The sequence below is a fragment of the Hyposmocoma kahamanoa genome, unplaced genomic scaffold (genome assembly GCF_003589595.1).
Source record: "Hyposmocoma kahamanoa isolate Upper Pololo Valley unplaced genomic scaffold, ASM358959v1 65, whole genome shotgun sequence".
Classification (NCBI taxonomy): Eukaryota; Metazoa; Arthropoda; class Insecta; order Lepidoptera; family Cosmopterigidae; genus Hyposmocoma; species Hyposmocoma kahamanoa.
Window position 1 is genome coordinate 15,537,795 of NW_020653853.1, and position 26,201 is coordinate 15,563,995.

Sequence of the window (26,201 nt, forward strand, 5' to 3'; positions counted from 1 at the left end):
CGACAACGGTACGACTTTGTCTATAAAACATCGATTCATTCTAACCTTGAATAACCACAAGTTGCAGTGTTCAGAAAGTACAGATTGTCGTGTTGGAAGAAGAAGGGAACGTACCTAATTCATACGAATGAATGGTATATCAAAGACGTTAGTGGTGTGTTCCGGACTTTCTAGTCGACCGAAGGAGAAATGGCTTTGCGTAACTAACGGTCGTATTTCAAGCACTAGAAATCATACTCAAGTCCTGACTTGAGCATTGAGTAAAGTTCTGGAATACGACCGTAAGTGGCATTAAGCGCCTCGTAAACGACCAAATAATTGGTCAAATTTTAGGTGTTTGTCAAACTTTTTGATCATCTGCGATCGTGTTTGATGCGTTTGTCAAATACTGTAGGTGTTTGACGTGTTTGACGGAAATCTAGAGTGACGGCATGTTTGATAAACATGTTTGAAGGTATGTTTGTGGGCATGTGTGTCAAACTAAACTTCAGTAATCGCCTATGCGTTCACCTTGCTAGATTCCGTATAGTCTGGTTCTGTGCGCAATATTTCTTTTAACAAATTTTCGTAGATAGGTATGTTTTTCTCTTAATTGCAGTCATTCTCTATAGCAATGTATATTTCTTTTTTTCTTAATACATAGTGCTAGAATTAATGCCAGAAACGCTTTATCTATTATTCTTACTCATTGCACAAGTTACAAAGACATATGACTCATTGTATTACCGATATATATATTATTAACGACAGTACGGTACGTACGACTGCAGAAAGAAATGACCGAGTGTGAATTACAAGTAAGTTTGTCAAACTTGTTTGATGGTTTATTTGATCGTTTGCGACATTGTTGTTTGAATAAAATGTAACGTTTGAAGGATATATTTGATAAATTATTTCATCATTTACGCGGCGGTTTACGTAGCAACGCATACTGCATTTGGTGCGTTAAAATCACGGAAGAAAAAACAATGGAAGTGCCTTAGGCCTCGATTACTATCAGAACCAATGTGTCGCCAAAATTTACATACTTAATTTTAAAACCCTACAAAATCTTCATATTGATTGGTCGTAGTTTTAAATTTAAAAAGAAATAACGAATTCTGGACCGTTAATATAATTTAAACTTGACCCTGTTGGTATATCGTTGAAAGTACAATACCATCAATACCTATTGTTACAAGTTACGACGTTTTGATATTATATTGAAATTTCAATCAATGTGCTGCCGTCTAGTGGTTAATTTCTGAACCACGACAAATTGGAGCTATTAATTTAGTTCTTCAAACAAGAACCGACCATGTTGCAGGAGTATAAGCTATACTTTCGTTTCTTGTAACAAAAAATTATTTCGATGAACAGAAAATTGAAAATGTATTTAAAATAAGCCTTTCCGATGATATGAAATACCACCACGGGTAGTATTTTTGGTGCGGCTATCATTTTTGCACTCCAAAATAGCACAGTAAGGCATTTTTCTGGATTTTAGAGAATTTGCACGAAAGAATAACACAACCATACCATACAAAACGAAAATGGCGATCTGAGCTCAGATAGGCCTTGCGAGACCTATAGTTGGCACGCGTCAGACGCTAAGTAACCACTTCTTCTGTTATTTATTGTTCTGTAGTTGAAATACATAACATTGCGACGACGCAACGCCTGTGAGGCATCGCTGTAAGCCTTTAATTAACACTTAAAAATTAGGCTTACGTTTCTTGCATCAACCAAAAGTTTGTGTTCAGTCTCATAGATCTGAGGATAAACTCTTTTAACTGCTTTTAAAACTGCTTCAGAGCACAATACTTTTATGTCAGAACCTGCAACATATCGTACACAGAATGTTAAAGTAACTTAGCCCAAAATAGATAACTAAATTGAAATACCTACACAGAAAAAATACTGCGTTTTCACGTGTAAATTTTTTGGTAAAGGGAATCACACTTCTTACCAAGATATCCAGTCGTCATCGTGGCGATCTGATCCAAAGTCGTTTCGCTAAAAGACGGTGACCAATCTTTAGTGTGAATCTGAAAGATTTCCTTTCTTGCATCGTGTTCCGGTGGTGGGAAGTATAGCTCTCTGTCGAATCGTCCCGCTCGACGGACCGCTGGATCCATCGCATCTGGACGATTTGTCGCGCCTATTACTATTATCTCACCTCTGAAAATAAATTACAATATTTAACTAATTCCAGTTGCTGCTCCTACTGCTGAATATAAATAACTAGATTATAAATAATATAAAAATACATTTGTTTTAAAATCTGCAAGCACATTGCCAAACGAACCTGTCGCAAAGGCCGTCCATTTCAGCAAGCAGCGTTGCAACCACGCTAGCATGTGTCTGCCCATCTCTAGTATTTCGAATTGGAGCCAAAGCATCCACTTCGTCAAAGAATATTATAGACGGCTTCATTTTACTTGCCTATGATAACATTAAAGTAACTTTATAAGAACTTGTAAACCTAACTTTTACAGGTAATAAATACGCAATACTTAAAACTATATATATAATATATAATACTTAAATAATAAAAATACGGTAATAAATAATAGGTATATAACCTACCAATACGATTTGCAATCCGATAATTTGATTTTTCAACTAAACAATCTTAAAAACAATTCAAAAGCATATTTTGCTATCGTCAGTACGACGACAACAGTATAACTCATTCAAACAAAATGTATAGGGATATATTGTCAATAAAAACCTTGTCCTACCGTATACGAATTAAGTACCTACTGTAAAAAATAGCATGATTATCACTAATTACAGGTTTCTTACCACGGTATGAGTTCTTCTTGTTTTCCTGATTTTTCGGAACAATTACACGCTCCATGGTCTGTCTGTCAGACTATCTGAAATAGTCAACCCGTGACCATGGAACGTGTAACCGTTCCGAAGCCACGGAAGCCTTAGATAAAAAATAATCTCAAAAATTGCACGTTATTAATATATTCTCCCCAATTGTAAGATTTGTTACTTGGATTCCGAATTGCGGAGTATAAAATTTGTTGACAGTCCTTGGATGTAAAGAAACAAATCGAAACACAAAAAACCTAGTGTACGTACCTGTCGAAACAACAATCTCAAATTCCTCTCACTCTCGCCATAATACCTGTTCATGACATCAGCTCCTTTCCTCATAAAAAAGGACACCTTTCGTCCTCCTATCAGGCTACATTCGTTGGCCAGAGCTCTCGCGAGTAGCGTCTTCCCCGTGCCCGGGGGACCATGAAACAAAACACCTTTCGCTGGTCGTGAATTGAATTTGCGGAACAATTCTGGATACATAAGCGGAAACAAGACCATTTCTCGGAGACATCGTATGTGATTTTTGAGGCCACCTATCTGAAATATAGTTATTTACCCGATTATTTGAGAATGTAATTTTGAAAAATATTTTAATAGACTTAGATGCACCGAGATAAAAATATAATAAACATGTTTTGTCTTTTGTGAAATCATTATTTACTTACTGAAGAAAATCGAACTTTGTTATCAACTTCAATGGGTAGTATGGGATTCCCGAAATCCATTACAAATAATTTATTTCTCTTTGCAACCTTTAAAGTTCACACACTCATAATAATGGATAAGATAGACATTAACAGCGTTGCAATTATAACCTCAAATTTCATGAAATACTAAAAATACATAGTTTTAAAAACATGTTCACAAGAAATTTATATGATTTTTAACATTTTATAAAACGTAGTGCTTAAATTCTCTTTGATTTTATATTTATGTTGAAGATGTTAGTGAGGTGACATGACATTTATATCACAGTCAACAAGTACCTACAGCTGATATCAAAAAAGATATTATTCACAAAGAATACGCGTACTGCTACCCACAGACCACATAAATTGCTACCTATAGTTTAAAGGGGTGTTAAGGCGCGGCGCCCATTGGCCAAACAGCATGGGCAAGGAATCTTTCGCCATCTCTACATGCATTGAGTATATAACATTGACTTTAAGTCAATGGTATATAACAAGAAATAGAAACGAAATGACGCGAACTTGCGGTCACTCTTATAAGATTGAGAAATAGTGCCCCTGGAATAAGCTTATTCCAGCGTGGACTGTAAAACACGCTTATAACTTTTGAACGGCGGACCGACTAAATTTTAATCTAGTTTTTTGCGACTAGAATCGACTAAATAGCGACTTTATTTCAGGCTAGTCAAATTTCAAAAACTCGACCATGGTCACGCTGGAATATGGCACACTGTGACTGTTCATCCAGAGAAGTACAGCCACCAATTTCTAGAATAATGTGAGCATTACTGCGTTCCAGTTTCGAAGGACAAGTGTGCTGGTGAAATTACAGGCACATGGGACTTGGCAACTTATGTCTTGGAATAACGCGTGGTGGTAGTGCCCATCAAATCTTTAGGTACTATTTAAAACTCGGAATTCACTGCAATTGCTATGGACAGACGTGTCGTTTACCATCAGGCGCACGACTGCTGTGTATATAACCGCACCTGCGGTGGGGTCGGGCTCGGCCTGCGGCGCGTGGTCGGATTCAGCTTACGGGGTGTACTCATGCTCTTCGGTGGCACAGCAGTTAGTACTATGGGCGCTTGATGAGGAGGTCGATTCCCGATTTGGGCCAATGAAACGACCATTTCTAAGTTGGTTTTGGTCAGAATACGCAGACATGGATTGTCGTCGTTTTGGTATTCATAGTACAGGAAATTCGGCAGTAGTTTGGCATTTTTTCCCCCAAAATACTTCTCTTTAGCATAGCTTTCAAGAAAATAGAATCTAACAGAGAGACGGTTGAGATACAACATATATAGCTATAATAAGTATCTCATTGCCACTATGTAAGGAAGTATACCTTACATTTTTACAATTGTGAGATCTTGTACTCGTAATTTATTACGCCTCCGTACATTATCTCCATACGATAGCGTGCGTACGCTTCGGGCTTCGCCCTCCGCGTACCTCGGCCTACGGCCTCGGCACATATGACTTTGTTTTAAAAAAAATTGAGATAACTCTTTAATGCCGGCCATATTTAAAAATTGCAAAAATATATTTTGACTACTAATTATTATCAAACAATCTTAGAAATCTTTTCGTGAAAATTGGTTCAGTCCGAGCAAAGCAAGTTTTTTCAACAGCCATTTACATAAAATATTACGGCTATATCGAAAAAAGGCGGAAACAAAATTTTTACCCCAAATTATGATTGAAGCCATGCCATTTTCAGTCGAATTAGAGAAAAATTTTACCTACCGCCAAAAAAGCTTGTATGGCAGCCTTATTGAAAAAAGGCGAAAAATAAATTTTGACCGCAAATTATTATCAAACACTTATAGATTTTCAGTTGATTTAGAGCAATTTTTTATAAACGCTTGTATGGCCGCCATATTCAAAAATGGCGGAAAACCTATTTTGATCACAAATTATTATCAAGCACTCTTAGGGTCGTATTCTAGAACTCTACTCAATGCTCAAGTCAGGATTTGAGTATGGTTTAAAGCCCTCGAAATCATACTCAAGTCCCTGCCATTAGGGTCGTATTTCCAGTGCAATCCTGACTTGAGCATCGAGTAGAGTTCTAGAATACGACCCCTAGAGACCCACATATGCCAATTTTTAAAGGGATCAGAGCAATTTTTTTTCTGCCGCCGACGAACGCTTCTACGGCGGCCATATTTGAAAATGGCGAAAAACAAATTTTGACTACAAATTATTGTTCGGCACTTCTAGAGGCCTCTACTCCCCAATTTTCAGCCGCATCAGAGAAAGTCTCTTTCGCCAGCTATTTTTAACAAAAAAAATGCTTATATGGCAGCCATATTAAAAAATGGCGGAAATAAACTTTTGACCCCAAATTATGATTAAGAACACCGAAACACCCTCAAGCCAGTTTTCAGCCGGATCGTAGCAAGTTTTTCTTTGACCGCCATTTTGAATTCGCAATCTTGAATTTATTTTGACACAGGCAGTTAACCACTATTACCCTCTATGACATTCCTTCCAGCACCGCCTACCTATCTCTAATAGTTTCCGTAATAGGAGGCTTTGAAATTTGTATGGCGGCCATCTTGTTTATTTAAATTTCGAACATGTTTTACTTTCAGCGGAAATTGACCAGGGTGTACCTCATAAAAATGCACAAATATTCCCTCCATATGTTATAGTTTTTGCAGGCCGTTGATCACTCTTTCGTGTTTTCCACATTCAGGTCTTCTCATATTTGATTCTTTGCTTTGGAACCTATCCGCGCATAACGGTTTTTTTTTCCACCATATCGGGAAGTATGCGTTATATTTCTATCCGGAGTGAGAACTTGTAGCTATATACAATGGTCTCGCATTACTAAAGATATCTCATTGTCGATAACTACTATTTTACATATTGTAATACAAAAAAGTTTTCCACGAGTTGGCCAATACAATAGCTATGTAGTGAAAGCAATTTATACAAAATAAAACAACAAAAAAATCATATATCACATTAAACATATACCCTTTATTCTTCATTAATGTAATTTTATAAATACAAAATTAATACAGACTAATCATAAAAACGGTGGATACCGAGTTGTTGCACACATTCAAACTCATTTTTATTTGAGCAAATGCAAGCTTTAGTATCTTATTCATACGCAAATATTTGACAGTATATTACAAGACGGGGCTATTTGTCACAAATCAATAATATTTCTCAGAAATGGTACATAAATTGAAAAATATACGAACCCTCTTGCCTGCACCCAATGTAACCTAACTGATAAGTTGGTTGGTGGTGATCGTTATATTCATTATGTTAAAAGTTTAATCCAACTGTAAGGGTTGAACAAAACAGGTAAAGATTGAACCCAACTGTAACGGTTGAGCACAGCTGGTAAGGACTGGACACCAAATGGCAAGTGTTATTATTGCTATTTCGACATCATTCAAAAGTAACCACACAAATACAGCTGACTGTTAGAACTTTGAAGTTAATAAAAGAATGTAATTTCTGTATTGTACAGTACAATTTGCGGTCGTCCATTTTCCAATTTATAAACATCACTCTATATATTCACCCTGTATGATTTTTCAGAAAATATATATTAGCACAAAACACAATATTTCTTCAATATGCTGAAAAATTTGTAGCTGAATAGACCCCTATGAAAAATGTAGACACAAAATTACAGTCAAGGAAATGAAGTACAGCCTTTTCCAACAAAAATAAATCGAATGCTTCGTACAAATTCGAACTTTCAATGATCAATATTGTTTTCCTTGACTTATTTGAGACATTAAAGTGTAGTAAAACTTGAGTAACCGATTTCACTATATTATTTAGCAAGAATTTGCATGCAATTATGACGTCAGACTCACATTTAACATTTTTTTCTATTGTTCGGGGACGACAACAGTTCACGTATTAGCGCCAGCGCCCGGCGGTAAATAATTTATTTATTGTTGTTGCAAACCACACTTAACAAGCAAGCTTTACTACACCTTATTTCAAGACTTTGATAAATAGTTGCAATATGAAATAGTCTATGGCCATTTACATTTTGAAACATGATTACAGTCTCCATTCTGCAAAAAGGTAACTATTATTTTACAATTCGCTGTTACAGTCGCAGCTTATCACACGGCTTTGTATCATTTATAAAAGCTAATAAGTCCCTTTTGAACCCTTAACATATCGTAGCATTTCAAAGAACTAAATTCCTCTAGTGACAGTTCGTACTGTGTGACTTTTGTCGATAAAGACAATCAGTGCTTGGAATTTCATTAACATTCAGCATTAAAAATATTAGTGTACATCCCACGTGGAAAGTCGATTGCTCAATTCCAAATGTTTCATTTATAACCCACTACGCGCACATGTTACAGGGTCCAGAAGTAACTCGTCAACCTATAGCTCACATCGACTCCTTATTAAATATACTAGAAAACAACCCAGATTTTATTCAAAGTTATTGTTCAAATAAATACATTAGGTACAAATCATAAAAATATTATTAATTAATTGAACCAATTGCGATATTATATTTAATTTAATCTCTAAATCTGAACACAAAATGAGTGAGCGTTTCGCAGACCACAATTGGCAAGAGTTAATATCGGTGGCAGCGTATGTCAAAAGCTACATTTTTCGTGAAACAATACTTCTGCTTCTACCAGATTTACACAATCTCATTCGTGTGCTGCTACCCAGGCTGAAATTCAAAAGCAAATACCAGCATATTCTGCATTTCTACATAACTTGCGACATTGAACGAACGTTCGTCTGTTGAACTCTGTTTTTGGTCCTTTAGCACAAAACTGCGATGCGACATCTACGAGCTCATGAGGAGAGCAACGTATTCGCTTTCGAATTCCGTCTCGGTGATCATCACTCATGCTAAAGAATAAATGTGGCTTCTTTAAGCAAAGGACGATGCTCATTTTTTTACGCCGAGCTGTCAATCAAATCGTATAGTAAACCTTAGACTATGGAAACTAAAGGACATGTTACGTTGACATATATAAATCAGACGGTATCGTCGTTAACGTCTTTGTTTAACTATTACGTGCCGTCTTAAGCCAAAAGAGATAGCATTACATTGGCCTGCGTCAAACACGGGAATCGAAAACACGTAACTTCATCTTAAATGCCAACCGTGTCCATTTCGCAGTACATGAGGTACATGATACCGTTGTCAAAGGGAAGTACATCAAATGTCAAAACAAATGTTTTTCCAAATGTACTATTGAATTATTCGCATGTATTATAATGAAATTGGACAAAAATATTGACAGTGAGAATAATTAGGTATTAAGTAAGTAGTAAGTATTAAGGGATATGGCTTAGAAAAAGTGCAAATCAAACGAATGTTACATTGCATGTGTCATTTTTTGTCTATAAATCACACAATAGCCCAAATATTTCATGTAATTAGACTTATTTAAGTAGTTTTTTTATAAATCTTGCCAAATTTTGCTTTTGTTACTTTAGATTGCCTGTTTGTTTGTATATTTTGATGATTGTTGTTAACGATTATTTTGAGATAGTGTTGATCTTGTAAGCATACATATTATCGATATTCTGTTATTAAAACAATTCACTACGAGGTTTTCATTGTTTTATTATTATTATTATTTTTATTATTTCAAGTTTCCCTACAAATGAAAAAAAGGAAGAAAGAATGGTTGGAAATCATAGGACTGCCGAATATTAACGTTGGACCAAAGACCATCTTCATTTGTTCGCTTCATTTTGAAGAGTCAAACTTTAACAGAACTTTGAATGTAACTAGATTACATGACAATGCTGTTCCATCATTAGGTTTATTGATAAATAATTTTATGTTCAATTTAGATTAAACAAGACTCATTTCCTAGTTATTCTCAGTTCCTGAAAACAAAATTATCCACTCGTTTCTGATTTTTCCCAATGACAACTAAAACTATTAAAAATGACTATTTTTTTAAAGCCTGCAATACTATGACATGTTAGTCCAACGTTGCCGGGTAAAGGCCAATACCAAGCATAGACAGCCTATTTGCTTTGCCATCGTTCGGTTTCATAATAATATACCACTCGAGATTAAATTATTACACTTGTGTTTGTTTAGGCATACTTTGGTTACAGTAAACTAAAGAAACAAAAAAAACAGTTTCAACATTCAAGCCATACATTTACATATCGATAATGACTTATCGATAGATTATGGTACAACACTAAAGAAATCCGCCATTTGTGACTTTCAAATTTTGGTTATAAGCACGTTGATTCTGTAGTTAGGGTAGCTCCTTTCTTTTTTTTTTCCATCCTCTAAGAGTAAAACTTATGAATTGATTGCTCCGCGAACAAAACGAAACGTTATAATAAAGCTACTGATATACTTCTTTGAGCCAATAATGAAAAAATGATCTGCAAAACGCCTGCTAACCTTTGTAATATCGACCAATATTTTTTGTGGTAACTCGTTTCTAGAATTGATTCATATCACGCAGTCTTGGGGGACAGATTCCCCAGTAAGATCTACAGTCCTATAATACTAGGCGGATACTCAACACTGTAAATTCCTATTAAAGATACTGGATTCATTTTGTTTTGTTTCCGGCAATACGATTGAAATTTTCTTTCGTTTATTTCTTTTGCCACATTAGTCATCGCAACTTTCTAAACCAAGAAAAAGAAATTGGCCCATATCACAAAGCCTACGGACGTAGAACATTCCTTCGCAGTCTCGTGATATCTCTTTAATTTTCTGCCTAGACCTATTCAACTTATCGTATGTCCAGGGAGAGATAGAGTTATGTAAACGAAAAAAGTCCAAAGTTCATGAGACGAAAAGGAAAATCACTTTTCTGTATACAAACCTGCAAACAAACTGACTGTTGCGGTATTGAGGAAGTATTTATTTCTCGAAATTTCTAGATATTTATGTATCCCTATGCCGCGAATATGAGCAATGCAGCTCAGAGATAGGTATAGATCTTTCATCCGTACACGCATAGCTCCATCTCTTTCTGCACTTCGTATAGTTTTCATAACTCTATCTCCATCGTACTTATAAAACACCGAACAACCGTCTTTCCTTATTTTAATTACACATTCAATAACTACTCAGAAATTTGATTGGAACACACAATTCAACATCCATTTTGCAACAAACTAACGAATTTACATCTAACACACTTCGGCCACAACACGGTCAAATTGCGTGTAACCTGTATTATTTTAAACACTTACAATACGGTAATAGTGTCGATTCTAGGACTCCCAATTATTAACCATAAACTAATTAGATTTACCACCTCGTTTACTTTTTATTAACGTGAAGGGACCGTTGTATTGTTTCGCGCAAACCCAAACTAAATTAAATTCAGTGCATCTGTCTCTTTCGTCATCTGCAACAAAAGGACGGTAGATTTCAATTTAATTTAGAACTGTAAAATTATCCACACCCATAAGCTATTCCATAATAGTGGCATTCATTTGTGTCACTACAAAATTGTAACTTTTTTATTAAAAATAAATCAACATCAAAAGTTTGTGGAATTACATATATTTTTCAAGTTTCATTCAACGATTGAACGATTCAATCAAATTCATCCCCTTATTTGCCACCACTGAGACCACTACTGACGTCTTCCAACAAACATCTTCAACAAAAAACTTCCGAAAAACAAAAAGTATCATCGAAATCGGTTCACAAATGTCGAGGTAATTACGTCACATAGTTGGTCACAAGTCGGTTAAAAATTTATAAAAGGCTGTCATAATTAACAGTATATACAACTATAAACTATGTCTTATCCTTTTTTCCTGATAACTAATTTTAGTTGCACTAAGCTTAATCAAGTTTGGGTTATTTCAATTTTTTTTTTCAAATTAGTGGGGATTTGCGAGCCACATAATCGACACATCTTCGGCTTATCTTTTAAGTATTTTTTTAAATTGTACACTAAAATTACATGTTCAAATCAAACTGCACTCCTTTTTTGCTAATAATTAAATTCGATCATTTCGCTTTCTTTTAAATTTAAACATAAACATTACCCGAATAGCATATTAATCAGAAATTATCATTTAAGAATTTATTAACATTGTATTGTTAGTACTTAGTCTACGATATAAATGACGATTAATTCCTTATTTGGTAATTTATTGATTAAAAGATTATCAGTGCCTTTTTTTAATCTAAAAAGCCAAATTGTAGTACGCTGTGATGTGATGTAAAAAGTGTGAAAGTAGGGTGCACTGGCGCTCGTAAATAAGGAACAATACTACAAGAACTCTTGTTAATCGGATTCCTGGTGAAAAATTATAAAAGTCGAGAGTAGTTGACTAAACGAGATGCTCATAAACAGCAGGTTCTGGATATTTAAGCACGTTTTCTCTATGAAACAGCTCAAACATGGTAGTTTTCCCAAACCTGTAGAGATAACTTGCGTGACGTAATTGTTAAAGTAATTGACAGCAAAGGAAGACATACCTTAGTCTTTGTGCTCATGCTTAGCCTGCAAGTCAATTTAATGCAAATCGAACCGTGTACGAGAATTTTTCTACCTATACTTAAATATAGGAAATAAAACTATTTTTCAGGACTATTTACAGGTCCCATGGTCATGGTTGACTCTACCACCTCAGTCCAGTGACCATGGGACCTGTAAAAGGCCCGAAACGTTGGTTTGTTCGAAAAAAACAAATATACGCTATATAAATCCGGAAAATAGTTTCATTTCCTATGTGTAACAATCGCGAAAACCCAAAAACTCGATATACACTTAAATAAATTAAAGTGGTTCTGTAAGGTAACGATTATTAGTGCTTTTCATTCACTCACAATTTGACTCATTAGGTTGGAATTAGATTTATTCGTAATCCGACATTGAAAAAATAATTAAGATAACTTTTATTGACTAATTTACGAAACAGATTCAACAGCTAATTATTTATTTATTTGGTCATTTTACGTATGTCAATATGCGCACACAAAAACGCTGTATAGTACTTGGCCGTATATGTTATACATCTAGCATCAAAAAAAGAAGATACCGGTTTTGTAGAGCGTCATTTTGTCAGTCGTAGATCAACTTGATAAGCAAGCGGCGCTTCACAAATCCGAAGATAGCCGATTATGCCAGAAGGTCTTTCTCTCAAGTTCAATGTGTAATATTTACGACTTGTATGAATGTTTATAAAACTGACAGCTCGTGAATAACACGATCTGACATCCTGCATTTCTTTTTATTGTTGACTGATCTGCAATTGTCTGGTTTTCCTTGTATTTAATATTACTTTTCCATACAAATTGAAAATGATATTGTTTTGAAAGTTATTAAGATAAATACATCATATCTCTAGTATTTCTTGTCCGGCGGTCCCACTGTGTAGATAATATGTTGAGACTCGAACAGCAACATCGCCTCTGTGTGACACGGCTTAAAATATTTTACCCCTAGCTTTACTTTATGTGCGCAAAACCATCGGATTACGTAAAAAAAATTGTGTTACATTAAAAATACTTTAGGACCATTGCGGCAGTGATTTCTTAAGTATAGTTTAAGCACATAGCAAATATTAAATTCCTCACGAAACATTAACCTGGACCTGACTGTCATACTTATTTCTTTGCGACAATGAGCTTGGTATTTTTTGCTCTTTGAGTTCGATATCGTTTGTCCAATTGTAACCAAATTTGAGATATGGTTATAGAATGACCAGTTTTAGTGTCGGAAGCTAAGATTCTCTTTAGGACGCTAAACCAAGGAAATAAATATTCAATAATTTTCGCTTTTCAAGGCATCATGTTAAAGTGCAACGAAAAATTTTCTGTAAAATTCTATTCAATTTCTAGTGCCATTGTTTATACTTTTTGATCGATCAGCATTTGAAATTGATGAATATAAATAAAATTGATATTCAGACACATACTTGAAAAATTTATAGAAAAAACTTACTGTGAAATTATGAAAGCTAATATAAGAAACAAACAAGTATCTTTTAGTCTTTTTTTGTAATAAAAATAATGAGAATAATAGCAACTTATTAATAATCCTAATAATTAAATCCACAACCATCTGGCAGTGCAATGTCACAAAAATCTTTAAAAGAATTGTAAATCAAATAAAGATTATTTTGTCATAATTTTACATTAAGATTTTTCTATGAAACTCGACAAACAGTTAAACTAAATGAATGTTTCACAGATACAAATAGCTAAGTATAACTAATCTGGCAGTAACCATGCCACAATTCCGCATTTAAACCAAATTTTAACTTATAATTGTCATAAAGTTCATCCACAAACAATGCAACACGCTTTCTTTCTTCTTTCTATACGTTATAGCAATATCTATAAAACTTCGGACGTTTCCTTGGGACAAAGTTTTATACATTATCAATACGATAAAATTCACGATAGCTTCCATTACAAATGTCATCACAGGGCAAATGTATTTACAGTAAAAGTCTAATGCTGGCTTCACAACTTTGGCATGTCTCGAGAAGCTTTTATGATTTTGTTTGCTCTAACACATCGGTTTCACTCGATCTTACTCGAGTGCGTTCGTCAAACCTCGCCGAGCTATCAAAACATGTTAAGCCTGCATAGTACTCTACCAATGACCTCATATATCCGATACTCAATAACAGATTGACCAAATTATCTGCAACGTCAAATCTATAGACATAGGCGCACATTCATCTCGCAGAAAACTTGATGAATCAACACGTTTAAGTTATACGTTACGCGAGCAAATTTTAGCCACAAATTGAGTTTCTACGTACATTGTATCACTTTCGCTTGTACTTACGACGCGAGCACAACCAGCTCAGGTTCTTACAGATAATTAAGTACATTTGCTCGAATATATAACAATTTTCTCTTCTTAATACTTAGAGCTTGTGTATTTGTAACCAATAGCTCGCGCATCGCTTTTTAAGTGAGAGTTCTACGGGTATGTGTTTTCTAGACAGATACAGTCAGAAGTAAAAAGATAGTAGTAACTTTTTAAATTGTTTTTTTTTTATTTGACCGCAGTGTTCAGAAACATTGAACCGCACTCAGACTATCTTAGTACTGAATAACAATCATAACAACAATTACTTTTGAGTATATCACTTACATGTAACCTTAGCAGTTACGCAGGTTCTACTCTGGATTCGAGAGTGAAATTTCTTTATAATCCCGAAACCAATTCTGAACTTCTGATCTTGAAAAGCAAAGAATTACTTTCGTAAATATATGGGAAATTTCAGACTAGTTTTCAAATTAAGGCAGGTTAGCAACCCGAAACGTTTGAACCGAATTTTTTGACCATTTCAAATGAAATGACAAATGCTGTGATGTAATTTAGAGTTCTAGTACAATAGTAATGTTAGCTACATCGAATACTGACCTTTATCCTCACTCTATACGATACAAATTAAAGATTCACTGCAACAATTTCATTTTACAGGCTTAACAGTAGGTCATCCTTTCCCCTCACTAACACAACAAAGCAATCCCACTCTCACTTTTTACACGTTGCCAGCTGGTGCACGTATCTGCCAACAATGGTGCTAAGTTCGTTCGGCAACTGCGCGCGGTCTCGTTCGTTTGCATACGCGTTCACGGCGCGTGTAAGTTGCGCGTGCAGCTCTATTAACGCCTCGAGGCCGATAGTGCGTAACGCCTTCGTGTTCTTGTATAGTACGTTGTCTAGTTCAGTCTTGTTTATCAGTACTTTTTCCATATCTGTAAATAAAATACAGTGATTCTTCAATGTAATAATTTATGCCTTTATATAGATTTTGCTTGTTGTGTTTTATTCCATGAAGGGATGTGGCAAAATAACAGCGAGGGCTGTGTTACTGATTTTAGTAGCAGTAGATCTCCTTGTGAAAGAGTTCGTCCAGGGAAGTATAGCCACCTTGCCTACTTCTGCCGCCAAGCAGTCATGTGAGTAATAAAGCGTTGCGGTTTTGAAGGGTAGGGAAGGGTGCTGGTGAAACTACAGTCACATGGGACTTGCCAACTCATGTCTCAGGGTGACGGGCGTAGTGGCAGTGCCCCCAAGATCTTTGCGATTTAAAGCTCTTGAGTGGCACTGCAACTGAATGAAACCAAATATGCTTATGAATGGATAATAATTAATAATAATTAATAATATATAATAATAATTAATAATAATTAATAATAATTATTAAAAATTAATAATAATTATTAAAATTAATAATAATTAATAAAAATTAATATTAATTGATAATAATTATTAAAAATTAATAATAATTATTAAAATTAATAATAATTAATAAAAATTAATATTAATTAATAATAATTAATAATAATTAATAATAATTAATAATAATTAATAAAAATTAATAACGCACACACTCAACATAGCCCCGCACTAGGGAAACCCTGTGTCGCGGGTGCCATCGACACATGCATAGACAACCACAAATTAGACCCAAACTCACGTGGAAATAAATATAGGCCATACAAATATTTTCCTGGCCCGGGAATCGAACCGGGGTTCGGCCACGGAGGCACTTCTGCTTCTCTATGCTATGGATAGGCATGTCGCTTATCAACAGGCGCACGACTTGTTCGTGCCGTCACTTGGTATTATAAACAAATAGCATAATAGGTTTGTCGTAAGTGGCGCTACGGCAAAAGAAACCGTTTAAAATCCAATACAAAGATCGGCAAAAAGCACATGGCAAAATTCGCAATGTAGCCCCGGTTTGGCAAACAGTCGCTGGTTCGACTCCAGTCGGATCGAAAAAATTTGACTGTGTGTTTGTTTGATCTTTGTGTCAACAATAACAACAAACGAGTGGAGTATTTTCACAAAAAAACTAGTAACAAGGAAAACACAAACAAAAGGTACTGACTGTTTGATAACATCAAAGAAAAAGTAAAATTACACTTACAAACATTGACCTACCAATAAATGGACGTCGGGTTCGAGCTAAAAAGTGTCCGCACCTGTAGGGCGTTAAAATCGCATACAGAGCGTCAATCGCGCAATAGTCTTCGTTTGTTCGAGTGACAGCGCGGTTGTCAATCATGCAGTACCGTTATATGCAGTACAAATAATAACTTGTTAAAATTACTGCAGTAAAGTGTGAAAACAGGATTTTGTATCATATTTTCCCTAAAGAAATATATTGTGTTATCATAGTTGTCATTTAAAAATGTTATTTTGTACAGTTTTATAGTATCTAATTTATATATAACTGAATCGTAAATGTAAATTACAAAAGCACACGAAATAATGAAATAGCTAACTGTCCTTTTTCTACTCATTGCATGCGCAAAAGATGGAAAGAGACCCATTACGTCAGTTTCAAGAAACTTATATAAACTTCTTGGTCATTTTCAGTTCTTCGAACCACAAGCGATTGAAATATTTAGAACAAAGGAACTGTAGAGTTGCTTTGATTTTAATCCTATTTTTAAAATGATTTTTTTATTAAACTTTAGTAATAACTAACAAAATATTGTTGTAGTCGTTTTACGGCATGGGATTGCCTATCAGAAGTCAGAAAATACATTTGCCCGAAATAACATTAGCTCGAATTTTCATAATGTGTTTTTACGAAGATTACAAAACAAAAGCTAATTTTGTCTATATAAAAAGCATCAAAATTACTCGAAAGCGTAATGGTTTTGTTATAAATCGGAATTACGGATATTTGAGTTTACGTTTAGTTAGAATATCGGTACATTTCTTATAGTACACGCTTATTTTCACATTTGTAGTAATAATTGTATGTATGTATCTGCCCAACTCTTTATTATACCTTTAAGTGAATTTGTACAAAATTCGACATAATAATAAAAAACATAATTAATATTTATGAGAAAGGCTATTCCATTACTCTTGTGTTCAAGTAATTTTCAGTCGAAGCTAAATATGGTGCATTTTGTTAAGTTTCCAGTAGAAGCTGAATATGGTGTTTTTGGACCCTTAAATTGTTGTAAGCAAATTCAGGCAGTACTGCAATGACGTTACAATTTAAATTAAATGTTTTAGTTTCTTATATTTCGTTACATGTCACTACGTTTGTATAGGTTAACCTCTGACATTTTTTTCGTGGTTTTTGTATTAGACCCAATGTCCATTTGTTGGTAGGTCAATGCTTACAAATAATATATTCTGTAAGGTTAACCAGTGAACAGCATAAACTATTTTAAGAACACTGTACTTACCACTATGAACTTCATGGCCCGAACTCCTCTTCTTTGGTGATGCTTTCGCCGGCGACTTTTCTGCCGACTTTGTGGGACTGCAAAGAAAAAGTCTATACTAAGTTTAGGTATGCTTCTGTCTCTAAGTATAGCGGTCTATGAAATATTTCAGAACTTATCGGTTATATTGTCACACAAATTCCGCCAAAACTTTTCTAAACATAACTTTGTACACTAACCTCTCTAAAACATGGTTATTGACGCTCTGTGCTGTAATATTGAATACACTTTCGTCCTGCGGCCGACGGAGCGGTGCGTCGTCGTCGGACCCCGATGATGACGTCATGGCCTCGCCGTTAGGAAGAGGTGTGGACGTGATAGGCTTATTCTCTTTTGATTCTTCATCTGTTATTACTAAGCTCGTTTCTTTGCAATTCTGTAAAAAAATATGAGCTATTAATAAAACTTATAAAATGGCAAGTTAAATGTGGACAATAAACCTTGGTACATAAATAACAATTTTTAACATCAATGTTATCTAGTCCAAGTTCTTATTTTAGAGTTATCTTTTTTGCTAAGCTTTTAATAAATGATACACAAAATACGTTCAGGAGCAATAAACAAAGATTCAAAGTGCTTTACGGAATAATGTAAACAAATTATTAATCTCGCGAATTAACAAAGAATCAAGAAAAACCTTTGGCGTAGTTTTCGGCCGCTTGGCCACCTGCCCCTTGGACCACGCGTTCATTCTTCTCCGCTTGCGCTTAGATGAGGGGCAGTCACTCTTCTCGCCGTTGTGTGGAGTTTGACAGTTCTTGTCGCCAGTCGGTGTGTTAAATTGAGCTGGAAATAATTTTAAATGTATAAATAGGGAAGCTTTAATTTTCATAACTTGAGAGAAACTTTTGCTTAATTGCTAAACACATTCTGTCCCTTATTTCCTAATCTCTTCATGACATAGCACGACTTTTACTTATATTCGGCTCTAATATTTTTATGTTTTGACAATAATTCTACTTTATTCTACATCGGATTTAGCTAGAGTACAGTTTGTACGTTATACAATGACACAAAGTTCATCACTACTACTACTACATTATACTATGCACAATTCCGTTACAGAAATTAGCTTCCATATAACAGAAATCGCGGCAATGTAAATTGAGCCTTACTAATCCATACTAATAAAGGCATATATTTAAATGATCATTTTAAATTTGCAAAAGCAGCAGGCAAAAAAATCTAAACGGTCATCTTTTCTAATAATTGATTCTCTTTCTGTGAGACATAAATTAAAGCAATGGATATTTTAATACATAGGGCGCACTATAAGTTTCTGGAACTGGCCACTTACATAAACAATATTTAAAAAGTAATTACAACATTTGAAAATAGAATACAGTTTGTTTAAGCTGACTGTCACTTGTTTTTACATTGTGGCGTCATTTTAGAAATTGGTTGTCTACATTTAACTCGTAAAAATTTTCGTAGTATGATTTTCTACGACTTTAAGGGTCATATTCTAGAACTCTACTCAATGCTCATTGCTAAGTGTAATTTAACAGCTCAGCGGAGCGTCACTCGGCTTCAAACTGCTTTTGGCGATGAAGCACCATGCAAGACGACTATTTATAGCTGGTTTGCAGAATTCAAACGCGATCGTGTGAATCTCAGTGACGAATTTCGTGATGGTCGCCAAAGTTGGTGTGGGACATAGTAACGGGTGACGAAACATGAATTTATAGTTACGATCCTAAAACAAAGCAGCAATCGAACGTATGGGTCTTTCGAAATGAGCCGAAACCAACCAAAGTGGCGCGCGTGCAAGTGCCTCTAAGCGGATGATTGCTTCTTTTTTTAATAAAACTGGACATGTGGCAACTGTTGCTTTGGAGAATCGTCGTACCGTGAACAGTGATTGGTACACGACCACTTGTTTGCCAAAAGTTATTGACAAACTCTGTAAAAATAACCATAAACGCCGTATCACCTTGCACCATGATAATGCCAGTTCTCACACGGCCAGACAGACAAATGAATTTTTGAAGGTAAACAACGTTGACATTATGAGCCATACCGCGTACAGTCCCGACTTGACACCTTGTGACTTTTATTTACTTCCAAAAATTATGAACCAATTACGCAGTCAACGATTTTCATCACCTGAAGAGGCTGTCAAACAGTATGAAAAATATGTTTCAGAAATTGTCACGGAGGAGTGGCATAAATGTTTTCAAAATTGGTTCATTCGTATGACAAAGGGCATTAACGCTAACGGAGAATATTTTGAGAAACAACAAATTCATTTCTGACCATTTATAGTATTTTTTTCTTATTCATTTCGAAAACTTACAGTGCGCCTCACGTATATTCTGAGCTACGCAAAAAATGTTTGATTTGCATAAAATATTAACTTTTATAGTTTTATGTTGGGCCTCAAAACTAAGACAAATGAGCATTAAAAATAAAATTTAGTTACATGTTTTTAAAAGTAAGTAAATGTTGATTATACTAGTATTATATTAATATAGTACAATTTGACCTGAAAACATGTTCGGAAACGTAAGCAAATTGGCGTCTGGCACTCGCCGGCCGCTGCCGCCTCATGCTCGCTTCGGTCGTTCGTCTCGTCCTGCTTTTTCATATACTAACCTAACCTACTGAATGGAGGGCGCAACCAAGATTTATTAGAAGATCAATATTAAAAGATATTATTATACTGGTTATAAATGCCATCACTCCTTAAAAGAAAAGACCAATAATAAAAAAAGAGGATCAAATATCATTTTTTAATACCAAATATTAATTTAGTATGGTTAAACAAAATGATAGTGTTACCTTGAATGCAGTTCATTTATAATTTATCCATAGATCAACTAATATAGATGGACCAATTAGTATATATATCAAACATAAAAAAATATCGTTTATTTAAAAAAGTGCACATTTACAATAGATCAATTATATTTTTGAAGATCAAATAATATTATCCCTATTATAAATGCGAAAGTAACTCCGTCTGTTACGTTTTCACGCCTAAACCGCTGTACCAATATGAATGAATTTTGATATAGAGATAGATAGGACCTAGGAGAAAAACATAGGCTACTTTTGTCACTAAAACAAATCTTAAAGGAGTGAAATAGGGGATGCAAGTTTGTATGGAGAACCAATAAAACTAAACAAATTAGCATAGTACAGTAGACTACTCGAAGTACTTATTCTATGTAAATAAAGTGCCGCAGGCTAGTATGAAATAAAGCTCTGGATTTACGTCATATATTTGAAGTTTTACAATACTTACATAAATTCGAAGCTGTATAAATAAAGTCTGGCAAATCGGCATCAGCTTGTTCTCCCTTCTGCCGTCTCTTGCTCGCAATATCCTGACACTCAAGCTCGAAGTCACTGTCCATTTCCACGTCGATAAGTGCATGTGCATGGTCGCGCAAGGAACACGCCTCGTGCCGAATTTGTTTGTCAGACGACGTTCTGTTTACAATACGCGTGTTATAATTTCTTGCTATACTATTTTGTATCTTTAGAAATCGATAATTTTCTAGAATAGCGGCCTATCTCAAACGCATCTAGTTCATCAAGATGATTCAAAAAAAAATTAAGGCTACAAATTCGCAACGGTTGTGCGTTCACTGGGAAGTTCAAGACTTTCGCGTAGGTTAGATATATCCAACACAAGACAACACACGTTTGCGGGCAATGTCAAACAAATCTTAAACGCCTTGCTGAACGCACCGCCGTTCCGAATTTACAGCCTTAGACGTGTTTGCTAGACTAACTTGGCAAATCGTAAACCATACCCATGTTGCTGTGTAATTAGCCAATGAAAAGCTCGGTGTCCCAATCAGGATAATATTTAGCTTTATGTTATTTAGCTTTATTAATAATACATTTCAGTCAATAAAGGAACTATTTTGTATAAGGCCACTATTCTTGTTACTTCCTTTTACATACTTCACGGGAGGATAATTTGTAAAATATATATTAACGGTTGTTACCAGTGTGCTTACCGCATTTGATTAAAAACACGAACTGTGTACATTTTCTTCCCAATTTATTTACTGTATAGTTTATTTACAATATTTGGTAAGAGCACAGGAAACAGTCGGATTGCAATAATCATACAGTTACGAAATTAATCATAATACGTAACCGTGTACTTAAAGAGAAATTTATTAGAATCAGGGTAGTTATATTGTTACTTTATAGCAGCTAATTTTGCACTAGTTTATCGATGCCTTGAGAGTCGCGGTAACGACCCGCGACGGAGTAAGCTTATTTAATTACACGGTGTAATTTAGTCGTGACTATTGGGCATACAACGTTTTAAATAGGTTTCCAAATAGACCACCCGCATCAGTCATAAGCGCTACTCTCAAAACAGCTTTACTTTACTTAACACACACGCTAACAAACTCATAAAATTCACAATAAAAAACTGAAGCTCGTATAATTTAATTCGCAGTTTCGTTAAATAATAGTATTTTATTTCATAAACTCATTCAATATTTACGATATTAAATATAAATAACATAATATACGTACTTATTTGCTAGCATATTGAGCATATTATTCAATTACAATACGAGCACTTATTCTACGATGTTAGCTAAAACAACATGCATCTACTTAAGTTAGGCAAATGAATAAAAAGATGATAATTATGAACAAATAATATAATAAATGGACAAAAGGTTAGAGGACTATGTAATTACATAAATTATCTACTGTAATTTTTACTTAAATGTGTATTTCATACAATATTGTGATGTTAACATAGACCAGGCACCTTAGTATCGAAACATACTAGTATATTTTATAAAAAATTATAGGTAAGATGGAATATAATGTTATAAGGCCTAAAAACCATGACCAAAAAGTACCCATTGGAATCGATAATAAGGCCTTTTAAATGGAAACATCATTATTACTTCATTTAAGATAGTCAAGCGCTGTATATTACCTAGTATACACCCCTCTAGCCCTTTGATTGGCACTGGAGGAAATGTGGAACAAAAAATATGATGTGTTAGAAAAAAATTGATGGTAAAATTATAAAACACAGAAATGATCAAAAATGAACTTAGTTTAGAGTGACTTAAAAATCAAGATCTATGTTTAGTATATATTTTTTTAACTTCTAGAAACCAATGGATTTGCCAGATCTGCTTTTGGTGTTGTTTGTATGGGAAGTCGAGAAATGTTTGTGAGATTTTTTTAATGTTTGTGCAACTTTTTTAATGATTGATTTAAATTTTCAAAACTGTAGAAGAGTGCTTGTTGAATGAGCTCGTGTTAAGAGTTAAGGTTTGTGGTTAATAATAAAAAAACATGTAACTTTCTTGGGCTAAAATTTGAAATTGAATTCACATGGAAAATTAGGAATACAGTAATCAGCAAGATTTATTACAATGAACACTTTTGTAATTATTTTTATTCTAATATTATTTTGAAATTTGATGGAAAAATTTGCAACAAAGCATTAATGACCTGAAAATTATAAAAAACCTTTATGTATGTATAGACAACCCATTATCCAGTCACAAACAAATCAAGTCGCATCAAAAAAAAGAATTTTAAACAAATCAAAGGCTGAGGGTTTTTCATTTGCACCTTGGCCATGTTGAATTGCATTTAAAAATAAATATTTACTTCTTTTGACAGTGACTGGTGTGATAAATCAAAACTAGCGTAAACTTACTGGTAATAAGGTTCAAAACCCACCGGTACATGTACCTATTTCTACCGGAAAGCAGCACTGCTACATTTAAATCGATAAGTACAGTGCACAGATTGACGACCTCGGTGGCCTAATAGTGTACATTGTGGGCGCTGGATTCGGAGGTCCCTAGTCCAGGACTTATTTTGGGAAATAAACTTTTCAAAATTGGGTCTGGTCCAGGTGTTCTGGGAAGTTCCCCAGAGTAAATTCCGTTGCTCTAGTACTCATAGTACAGGGATTTCCCTAGTTTGAGACCAGACAACAGTGTAGTTGTTTGGCAGCATAAAAAACAGCGAACCGCGCAATTACAGGTATAGGAAACCTGAATCTGGAGGCCCGCTTCGCCATCGCGTGAGACATTGAGATCTAAGATCTTTAATTCCGATCCATATCAGGTTATTTTTAAAATTCTAACAATCTCGCAGTATTATAATACAAACATCATAAACCACAACTTTTCCAAGACTTTTAATAATTCAACAGATTTTAATTTCATATAAAAAATACAGGACGGGGGTGGGAGTCGCTTGCGCGTTTGAACTTATACTTTGTTTCAATCCACTTTAAACAAAAAGTAAACAAACAAGTCACTGATCCGACCATAGACGGTTTAGTGATGGCAAATTTTACTGCCAACTACAAATCAATTAATTAATTGAATAAATCGATTTCTTTAATTGAGTCATACTAGCGGTTTTCATTACATAACCTATAAAAGCATATTTTAAAATTTGCGAAATCTTACTTTTCTGATACCCGTTCGATTGCGATCGAAATTTTCGATTTACTAATCCATTACAAAAACTTTAATTCAATGAACTGAACGTTTCTTACGTGCAGCACTATGCAACCATAGACTATTCATACATCTTTAATTAAAAAATAACCCGACTTTTTGAGTACCATTTTTCAAATACGATTTCACGATGTTGTTCAAATGAATATTATTGGAAAAAGTGATGAGATATCAAGTCAAAATCTTCGAAATATACGTGTAAGTGTTACTTATTCGATTTATTGAGTGATTACTTTAGAAATGCAACCAAACCGTATTATTTACATTTCGTTTGAAATGGATTGGAACAGACTATACCTTACTACAAAATGCAGATCTAAAAAGTGTCAGATAGTACAAACAAAAACTTCAAAAAATATTTTGGCTAAATTTAATACGTTTTGTAGAAAGCTATGGAACTAAAGTAGTTGTTTATGATTGTTAGTAACACAGTTTGCGTGGTTGTTAGTATTTTAAAAATAATCCTGTATATAAATTTAGTATAGGCCTTAATAACCACTGTCTAGATTCACCGTCAAACTGTTTACAGGTGTATATACAATTTAAATATGAAACCGTGTTCCAAAGGTAATTTATAATTATATACATCATTTATAATACATTATAATTATTTACCTGTCAGGGTTATATTCCAATGCGTTAGCGCATATGAGATCAATATCGTCAAGGAAATCTTTGGCGCAGTAGTACTTGTGCATGTCCACTTTGGTCATCATTGTTTCCAAATCCATCGGCTGTTTTATTATATCTAAGTAGTCCTTCACCTGCCAGCAGAGAAGCACGCATTAAATTAACTTTTATGCGTTGTTTTTTAAAGACATCTATAAAAATAATAATAACAACACCTTTGAAACGAAGAATAACATAAAAGTGAAGTGCACCTCAACAAAGCACTTGTGGATTTTTCAGATCTGAATCGCACATTTTAACTTTTTTTTTTCAAACAAATCAATGTTTCGGGCCCTTTACAGATCCCATGGTCACGGCTGAGATGACAGTCTTCAATTAGTTATACAATCTATTATTCTATAAGATATAACTGGTATCATATAACTGGTAACACAATTTCTTTATTTTCACACTTCCTCATAAAAAATATTTAAAAAATCGGAGTCATTTTTTGTGGCATAAGCATTTTAATGAAAAATGTTGAAAATTAACAACCTTTACACCATTTTACCGCCACCTTTAAACTATAAATAACATTATGACATCCTATAGAAAAAACACTTTAGGTGCGCGATAGCGAAATATTTTCGCAAATATATGGTTACCGTCAAATTCATCCCCTTCAAAACTTAGGAAATTTAATTTTTCATGAATCACACTTGACGGTTAAGTCGTTCATTCAGTTCATTGACTTACCTCTTCCAAATCCACAGGTTTAGTAAACTTGTAGAAACGCCGATTAGAGGCAAGCTTTCGGCAAATGTCTCTCAAGAAAATTCTCAGTTCTCGCAACTTGTAGTCTTCTTTGCGCTTGCGGCGAGCGATCTCATGCTCGCTTTCTCGGGGTGGCGGTGGTGGCGGAGCTGGAAAACGCGTTTATTTAATTGTCTTTCGTACTGTTAATAACTAGTACCCAATTACCAAGCTCAATTTACGACTATATGATTAACAGTAATAAAGTCGTTCTGAAATAAACGACCCTTTGGGTCATTGACGTGTAGTGCAAAAAATGTCGTAAAGAAATTAATGTTTTCAACCAGATAGTACTTAATACAATCATTGCAAAATGACGATCTTCAAATCGAAAACCGTGTTTAGTAAGTAGGTAAGAGATTTTAAGAACTAATTATGTAATGATTGCGTACACTAATTTTTCTAAAATTAAATTAAAATAATGAAACAACCAATATTTAAAGATTATAGTAATTCCACGACCATAAACACAAATGAAAGCTAAACGCTACCAAACAAAAAACCTAAGAGATAGAAGTGTCCATGGTTGGCCAAATACCGCTTATATTTTAACCAATAAGGAGGTAGTTTTTTGAATAGCGTCATAGTTAATAC

At 34.5% G+C, this 26,201-nt stretch overlaps 1 protein-coding gene across 1 annotated transcript in view; it reads right to left on the bottom strand.

Annotated features, from left to right (window-relative positions):
• The window catches only part of LOC113231539 (tat-binding homolog 7-like), a 65,213-nt gene that overhangs the window by 12,566 nt on the left and 26,446 nt on the right, over window positions 1–26,201 (bottom strand). The window contains exons 19-31 of the mRNA XM_026465861.1: window positions 25,551–25,717; window positions 24,801–24,949; window positions 20,954–21,141; window positions 18,344–18,492; window positions 17,886–18,082; window positions 17,668–17,759; window positions 14,985–15,204; window positions 11,832–11,898; window positions 3,483–3,569; window positions 3,076–3,354; window positions 2,288–2,424; window positions 1,949–2,160; window positions 1,711–1,817 (exon numbers count right to left, since the gene is read on the bottom strand). Coding sequence (XP_026321646.1) covers window positions 1,711–1,817; window positions 1,949–2,160; window positions 2,288–2,424; window positions 3,076–3,354; window positions 3,483–3,569; window positions 11,832–11,898; window positions 14,985–15,204; window positions 17,668–17,759; window positions 17,886–18,082; window positions 18,344–18,492; window positions 20,954–21,141; window positions 24,801–24,949; window positions 25,551–25,717 — 2,051 coding nt within the window. The remainder of the gene's footprint in view (window positions 1–1,710; window positions 1,818–1,948; window positions 2,161–2,287; window positions 2,425–3,075; window positions 3,355–3,482; window positions 3,570–11,831; window positions 11,899–14,984; window positions 15,205–17,667; window positions 17,760–17,885; window positions 18,083–18,343; window positions 18,493–20,953; window positions 21,142–24,800; window positions 24,950–25,550; window positions 25,718–26,201) is intronic.